Here is an 8,391-nt window from a genome sequence, read left to right on the forward strand (position 1 = left end):
CACAGTTGCCATGACAACCCGGCCTCCAGGCAGCTGCTGGCGTCGGGAAGGAGGGCTCTGCCACACCAGGGCTGGGGGGGATTCATAGAAGGAGGGGACAGGGATCGGAGGAGGGGGAATCTAGGGTCAGGGGTCAGAGGTCTGGTCAGGGGTCAAGCATCTGACACCAAGGACCTGTGCAGCAAATAATAAGGGCGTTTTTATCTCATCTCAGGCAGGAACGTGATGTCAGCAGTGTAGGATCCACAATGGGAAGAGGGATGTGGGCGTGAAGTCAAAGGGCTAGAAGGGCAAGTACCCAGGGGTAGACTCTAGGAGGTCAGCAATCTGAGCCCTCACCTCTGCGCCGAGCACCATCCTCTTCTGGTTTCCTGGTCACAGACACGACCTTCATGACCAGGCGGTTGCCACCCTGACGTATGAGACCCACCACTTGCTTGTGTCCGACCTTTACGACGTTCACTCCGTTCACCTGGGATAGACAGGCAGCTAGGTAGTGTACCCAGGGGTCCGCTCAGGTATGAGTCCCCCCTCCCCTCCTGCTGGGCAGGGGTCAGGATGGGCCTCACCTCGATGAGGAAGTCCCCAGTCCGAAGCCCAGCCCTCCAGGCCACACCTTCCACATCTACAGACTCAAGGTATTGGAGTGCAGGGAAGGCAGGTGTGGGCGTAAACTCCTCAATGGGGGTCTCTGCTGCAGGGAGAGCAAGGTAAAAAAAGACACTCACAAGACCATGTCAGGGAGCTCCACGGAGCCGCTGCAGCCAGCTCGAGGTCCCTGACTACTAAGGCATCGCAACCTGGGGTGGGGTAGGCAGCAGGTGGGGATCCCCAAAGCCAGCCTACATCCCTCCGTGAAGTGCCCCCCTCCCCATTTACCTTCACCAAAAAGATCTGTAGGAAATGGAAGGCTATAAAGAGCCTTGTACTGGGACATTCCAAACCAAGACATACAACCAAAGGGGAATGTGTTTTAAAGGGGGGGGGGCATAAGGAGGACACATCACCAGCAATGCAGCACCCCCCCCCCCAGATCCACACCCGTTACCTTTGGCTCCCCGGAGAACAAAGCCAAAGCCTTCGTGGTCCCGTTTCTGCAGGATAGCCACCTTGTCGTCAATGACGTAATCACTGCCAGAGGAACGCAAGGTTGAGTGGGGGCAGTGCACAGGAAGCCCTGCGGGTCAAGCTGACCCTACAGGGTCCCACACGCACAAGACAACTTGGAGTGGCAAAGACAGAGGCAGCTAACCACCCACTCCTTGCCATGCCTCCCACCCCACCCCCCCCAATAGCCTGACCTCCCCTTTCATCGGATATAATAGGCCCAGCTAGTGTCGCTGTGCGTCCACACTTCTGCCAGTACCTGTGTGAAGTAAGGCTGTCGTAGGAACCCACAGTGTAGTGGCGGAAAAGACGCTTCGTCCGGTCCTCTCGGGTTTCTGGAGGGAGCATCAAGGGCTAAGAAACGGTCACGGCCCACCACCCAGCTGAATTTCCCCCCAACTGCGCTGATAAGCCTCTGTCCCCGCACACTCGGAGGCCTAGATGGAAGTCGGGGTGGGATTGGGGGGCAAATCTTGAAACCCAGGGTCCAAAAGTGCTACAGTAAGAAGGCTCAGCTACCCACACAGGGAATGATGTGGCCTCGGGGAGTTATGGCCCAAGGGGAAAAGCTGCCCTGCTCATCTTTCCCTAATTAACATCCCGCTAGCAAGCCGTACAAAGCCAGGATGCTCCCCTCTGCAAGCCTTAGAGCTGAGAGGATGTGTGTGTCGACCTCATGGTCAGGCATAAAAGCTATGTTGGTGCTTATGTGTGTCAAGTGAGAGCCATGTCTGTCATCTGTATGTATGCCCAGTGTTTAATGAAGACAAAAAAAAAAAACAATTGTTTGTGTAACCCAGAGTGTGTACAAATGTTGAGCTCATGCACAGGCAGGTGCCTGTACTATCAGCCCGTGTGCACCAGTGTGGAAGCACCACGGCATGTCCACTGAGTTCCTCACAACAGACAGGTACGCAAATCCAAGGGATGAGGAAAGAGATTACAGAAAGCTCAGTGCCTACCCTGGCTGCACTGTCTCAACGTTCCTCATGGCTACTATGGAGCTGGTCAGGACATACCTCCTGCTGAACCCCACTTAGAAGGTTCAATCTACAACCAGACCTTAAGTTTCAGAATGGCTCCTCGGGCTCCCACTTGCAGTGCCTCAGAAGGCCTGAAGATGGCACCACCACTGTTTTCAATCCCATCCTTCCGCACCTCCCCTCCTTCGTTCTCTCTAGCTGTAGCACTTCTCAAGACTTTTTTTTTTTTCTCCCCACTTCAACAACCATTCACTAAGCTTCTACTACCTACCAGGCAGGCACTGTTTATTTTAGGACGGAGCAAAGTCTCTGCCTCTGAGGAGTTAATAAGCTAATCTGGGAAATGGAATAAACAAGCAATAAATATAAAATGCTAGCTAACAGGAGAAAAGCAAGCAAGAGAAGGGTGTAAAAAGTGCAGTTCTAGGGAGAGTAAAGGCTTCACCAGAAAGAAGAGCTGAACAAAGGTTCAGACAGTCCAGGAAGAACCCTGTAGATATGGGGGTGCAGGGCTTCTGGGGGTGAGGCACCAAGGCAAAGAAGGACAGGAACGTTGTGGAGCATACAGTAGGAGCAGAGCAAGGCACACAGATAGAAAATGAGATCAGAGGGAACCTATGGGTTTTTTGTTTTTGTTTTGGGTTTGTTTTTGTTTGTTTTGGTTAGGTTCTGTATTGTTTTCAGTTTTTTCTTTAATTTTACTTGTTTTTATTTTGTGTTTCCTTGCATGTATATATGTGTGCCGCACGCATGCCTGGTGCATTCAGAGAGGCCCTGAAGAGGGAGCTGGACTCTCAGAGGTGGGAGTTATAGATAACCATACGGGTGCTGGGCACCAGAGTTCGACAGCATCCTGCTTTGACTTTTTTTTTTTTTTTTCTTTTTGAGACAAGATTTCACTAGATACAGCCTGAGCCTTGAACTTGGGATATGTGCTAGGGTTACAGGCATGTGCTACCATATCCAGCAATAATATACTTTTTTTAAAATGGCTTGTCTTCTCAGTAACTATGAGCTAAAGCAAAAGACCAGATGTAATTGCCCCTGTGGTCCCTAGCATATAACAGATGGAACCACATCTGGCTAGATGAGTGATGGGTGACTATAGGAAAGGACAGAAGATAACCCCAAAAGTAAAAGTGTACATGAATGAATGGGTTGTTGAAGGTTTGGGGGAATATAGGGATGGTCCAAAAAATATATAGATACATGAGTAAATGGATGGATGGATGCGTGGATAGAAGGATGGATGGATGAATGGATTATGGATGGATGGATGGATGGATGATGGATGGATGGATGATGGATGGATGGATGATGGATGGATGGATGATGGATGGATGGATGATGGATGGATTATGGATGGATGGATGATGGATGGATGATGGATGGATGGATGGATGGATGGATGATGGATGGATGATGGATGGATGGATGGATGGATGATGGATGGATGGATGGATGATGGATGGATGATGGATGGATAGATAGATGATGGATGGATAGACAGATGAATGATGGATGCATGGATGGATAGATGATGGATGGATGGATGGGATTTGTGGGTGGAGAAAGGGAAAGCTGGTGGGCTGGGTAGGTTGCTGGATAAGTGGTTGAGTAAAAGAATGAGTAAGTGAGTTAAACAACAGACGGACACACACAGGAATGGAGCAATGGTTAGATGACCTTTACATCTAATGACATGGCTATCAAGAAAAGTACTAAGCCGGTCGAGGCGGTGCACACCTGTGATCCTAGCACTCAGGGAGGCAGAGGCAGGCGAATCTCTGTGAGTTCGAGGCCAGCCTGGTCTACAAAGTGAGTCCAGAATAGCCAAGGTTACACAGAAAAGAAAAGAAAAACAAAACAAAACAAAACAAAAACAAAAACAAAAAAACCCTGACTAGAAAAACCAAACGGAAAAGGAAAAGGAAAAGAAAAAGTACTAGTCCAGACTTTAGGTCCCAGGCACTTTGTGTGAGACTCTCAGTAAGTTAACGGTTACAGCTAAACCTCTCTTTTCACAGTAGGAATTGTCATGTTGGGGAGGCCACTGGGTTCTAGTAGCCTGTTATCACTCCGGCCACATCAACGTATTTACTTACTCCTTTCCATTTGTCCTACCCTGACTAAGTGACAAACGTGCACTTGCCACCCATTCCCAAGACTAGTGCAGGTGAAGCAACTGGGGCCTCAGATACCTCTGACTCTCCTGTATATCCTTGGCCCAGGCACGTAGATGCTATGCTAGCTGAACCGTGTTCTGGGAGCCCTGCAGTTGACAGGAAGCCTCCAGTTCCACCACACCACCATCGTGACCTTGGCTCACCCTACCCACCTTTCTGCTCTGCCCTACCCAGATCTTAACCCTGACCCTAAAAGATATGCCCAGTGAAGCAGCCCTGTCCTGGTCAGGTCCTATTTCAAAGCCTCTTGTTTTTAAACTGTTCACAACCAAACAAACAATTTATTATATAACACAAATTCATGTTCTGGTTTTATTAATCACACACAAGAAAGCCAGCTGAAAGTAATTTACCCAGCACCAGCTCCCAAGTGGAACATTCTAGAAAGGAGAAGACAGACAGTATGGGAAGGCATGTTAGGCCTTGAGACTCTTGCACTAACGGCCCTCGGCATCACCGACCCTCAGCACTCCTCAACCTGCTACAGTGCTGCAGGAAGCTAACCTCTCTGCTTGGTTAATGACCAGGGGGACCTGTGTCCTCCTTCGTTCCCACTCTGGTTCCTGAATCAGAGTTTGGGGGTAACGGGCATTGTTGGAAGCAGGCTCCTGTTGCTAGGATGCTCTCAGCTCAGTGGCATAACCCAGCCTGAGGCCCAGGCAAAAAGTTCCACTCAGAGCAGCAGGACGGGCATTGCAGCTGAGGCCAGAGGGCAGCAGGACAGGCATTGCAGCTGAGGCCAGAGGGAGCGCACTACTGCTCCTATCCAGCCACAGCAGGGCCCTCATCGTATGTAGCACCCATCCACCTAAGTACTTTTGGCAGCTTCCCATCCCTCGTGTCATCTACGGTAGCAGTGGCCCTGTTAAGGAGTCCTGTTAGTTGCTAGAAAGCTTCATCACTCTCATATCGGCTGCTCTGTGATCCTCTCCTTTTACTGTGACCTTGACACACCCTACACACCTCTCTGCTTTGCCCCTAAAGTATCTGCTTGGTCAGCTCCTACTGCAAGACTATTCCTTACCTTGACCCCCAAGGACAGACAACTAGGCTCACGCGCCCCGGTTCTGCCAATCCTCACAAAGCTAACCGCTTACACAGCAAAACAAAAAAACAACAAACATTCCTGCCCCTTGTGGCTCATGACATCCCAGACACGTCCTAGCCGCTGGCCCCACCCACCCCCCACCCCACCCCCAGGATTCCTAGGCTTACGTCCACAATTTCATTCATATAAAAATGTTAAAATCACATCTGGCACAGCTCAAATGCAGAAACGGGCAACGGCTACAGTTCCAGAATACTGTGTTGGACCCCTATAAACATGAGGGACCCACCCACAAACTACACAGATAATTCAACCTAAACACCACCTTTGCTCTGAAGCCCTCTTTGGCTTCCTCAAGCTAACTCTAATTCTGGATCTCCTACTCCCAATGGCCTAAGGCCCGAGGGGTACACTTGCCATACCCACCGACAGCAAGCACAAAATCCAACTGGAGGCAAAACTGACAAACATCTGCTCCTCTTGGATTCTGACTCCAACTTAAAACTCTTCTCCTTCCTCAGCTTCAGAACAGGGGTCCAAGTGTTCCTGGATCCGCAGTTCTCAGAACCTCATCCCCATCTTCATGTGAAAGCGCGAGGCTTAGCTCCGATTCAACAGGTGTGCAGCCCCTCCCCCTTGCCCTTCACTCTGAAATGAGGGCTTACCACTCTGAAATCATCTCCACCTGGATGCTGCGCCGTCTACTTCCCCGCAGGCAATGAACAAGTGGAACTATTCCTCCCATACGTCCAGCCACCAGTAAAGCCATCAAGGCAGGGCAGGGGGTAAAGCCAGGCAATGTAAGAAAGCCAGACACCTAGAGCTTCTGTATAAGCTAGGCATCCACCGAGTCTGACACAGAACCAAGTTTCCTGGCCCCATGCTTGTGACCTCCCCTGGGAAGCTGCCAACTCAGGGTAGAGGCCACAACCTTGGGTCCAAACCTTCTATGTACAGAGAGAGACACACACATACCCTGATCCAGACATACCACTATAATCGCCTCCAGACCATCACTCGGGAAGAGTTCACTTGCCCTACCCACTCTGTGGGCTGGAAATAATATCATCGATCTTGTGGCCTCCCAGCGTATCTGAGGGCTCAATGACATATCACCAGCCCACACAGGGGACTCCAGAGGACTGGCCACTGTCTTCACCAGCACCTAACAGGATCAGCGTTCAGCAAGGTTGGACCACCGTTACTTGGCAGCCCTCGCCTCACATCCCTGTAAGAACAGGGGCTATCCTTCATCAGCTGCCCTCGGACCACACCAACCCCAGGGTACCCTGAACCACTCCTTGGGGGCCCAACTGGCCTCATTTCCTCTTAGCCGGCCCATGCCTCCTGCTCTGCCCACTTGGACAATCTGTCCACTTTGGAAAAACGCCTCTTTTTTTTTTTTTTCACATTGACCTCCTTACTCATGTGCCAGCCGTTCACGAATCGGGAGCTCCAAGAACCCGGTATTCCTGCGAAGACTATGCCAGAGCGGTGGCTCAACTATCACAGGAGACCCGTGCGCCAACATGCAGACAGAGGGGGTTGGCCACGAGTGTGTACCTCCTGCTGGCACGGTAAAGTTTCTCCACGGTTTGTAAAATGTCAGGTTCACATGTGCACGTTCCTAGGTACATGTACGCTTGCCCACGGTGTTTATGTACCTTGAGTGTACTTGAGTTTTATTTCTCAGTCTTAGTGAAATGGTCCAGATGTGTTGCCAGGATGACCAAAGAGGGACTAGAACATGTGCCCTTCTGGGGGCTACCTGGGCAGAAAACTGGGGTCACTTACCATGCCGTGTATCATACTGTCGCATCTGCACTTCCTCCACACAGTCCGCTGGGAACCAGCCTGTACGGCCCTTCACGGTTCCCTCCCAGAAACCGCCCTCCCCAATGCTGAGCACTAGGGAAAGAAGCCAGACAGGTTGTCAGGGTAAAGGAGAGCGGCAGGACACCCACTTCCCTGCCACCTGAGGCTCAGGTTTTGCCCACGACCCAAACCCTTGCTCTCTTTCCCCCACACACACACCCTCCTAGCATTTTCCCTGGGAAGATTCCGGGATCTGTAGAGAAGAGAACTGAACAGATGGCCTCAGCAAAGGATGGACATGTGGGAGACAGACAGACACAGATGGACACACTTGACGAGGACAGAGGCAGAAGCAGGGGCCGAACTCCTGCTCCTGCCCACAGTGACCGCTTCCCCCAACCGTGGTAACTGACATCCACCCAAGAGTCAATGCCAAGAGCTCAGGGTCAATTGCGAAGCGGCCAGTGGAGTAAAGCCACATGATGTACCAGGATCTTCACAACTACTTCCACTTCACAGGCAGAGCGCCCATGGTAGGAACCCAATAACGACAGAGAACCCCATGATGAGGGGGAGCTTGTCTACCCAAAACAGGCAGCATCCATGGAAGAAATGTGCACTGCACACAGACAACCCCAACTGTTAGAGATTCCGCCCCCCCTGCCCCCGGAAGATGGCAAGCCCCCCTCACCTGTATATCCCAAGGATTTCCAATGAAGGAGCCCCAGAAGTGACACAGGAACCCCACAAGACGTGGGAGCTCTGTAATTGGTTAGGGTCCTTCCAACACAAGGACCGAGTTGCCGTTGCCACCACCCCCCCCCCCCGAATCATAACAAGAACCGCCCCACAAGAACCAAACCTCTACCATGACAGCGCTAGAGCTTCATGCCAGCAGCCCATAAAAACCAGGGTCAGAAAAGAGACCCCGGCACAGCAGCTTGCTGTAATGACCTAGGGACACCCCAACCACAGAGACCCCAAAATGGCATGAATAAGGCCGCGTGCCCCGGGGCCCGCCCCCCCACACACCCCGCCCGCGCCCCTCACCCTTCACGGCCTCGCCGCGGTGCAGCGGGATCTCGCCCTCGCCCTGCGGGCTGTGCGCCTTCACAGCGATGAACTTGCGGCCGGGGACGGCACTGTAAAGTTTCCGCTTCGGGCCCCGGGGCGGCGGCGCGGGGGGCGCGGGAGACGCCGGGCCGGGGCCGGGCGCGGGGCCGGATCCGCCGGGCCCGCTGGGGCTGTAGAC

At 52.1% G+C, this 8,391-nt stretch overlaps 1 protein-coding gene and 1 long non-coding RNA gene across 4 annotated transcripts in view; one reads left to right on the forward strand and one right to left on the reverse strand.

The window, feature by feature from the left end:
* LOC311609692 overlaps nucleotides 1–8,391 on the forward strand; it is a 572,880-nt gene that overhangs the window by 547,751 nt on the left and 16,738 nt on the right. The window lies entirely within an intron of this gene.
* Nucleotides 1–8,391, reverse strand: part of SHANK3 (SH3 and multiple ankyrin repeat domains 3) — a 62,298-nt gene that overhangs the window by 26,756 nt on the left and 27,151 nt on the right. For all 3 annotated transcript variants that reach the window (XM_084802914.1, XM_084802913.1, XM_084802915.1), the window contains exons 12-17: nucleotides 8,190–8,383; nucleotides 7,119–7,232; nucleotides 1,367–1,442; nucleotides 1,049–1,131; nucleotides 570–694; nucleotides 340–472 (exon numbers count right to left, since the gene is read on the reverse strand). In XM_084802914.1, the coding sequence (XP_084659040.1) occupies nucleotides 340–472; nucleotides 570–694; nucleotides 1,049–1,131; nucleotides 1,367–1,442; nucleotides 7,119–7,232; nucleotides 8,190–8,383 (725 nt within the window). The remainder of the gene's footprint in view (nucleotides 1–339; nucleotides 473–569; nucleotides 695–1,048; nucleotides 1,132–1,366; nucleotides 1,443–7,118; nucleotides 7,233–8,189; nucleotides 8,384–8,391) is intronic.

The sequence above is a fragment of the Acomys minous genome (assembly GCF_964271855.1).
Source record: "Acomys minous genome assembly, chromosome: 12".
Taxonomy (NCBI): domain Eukaryota; kingdom Metazoa; phylum Chordata; class Mammalia; order Rodentia; family Muridae; genus Acomys; species Acomys minous.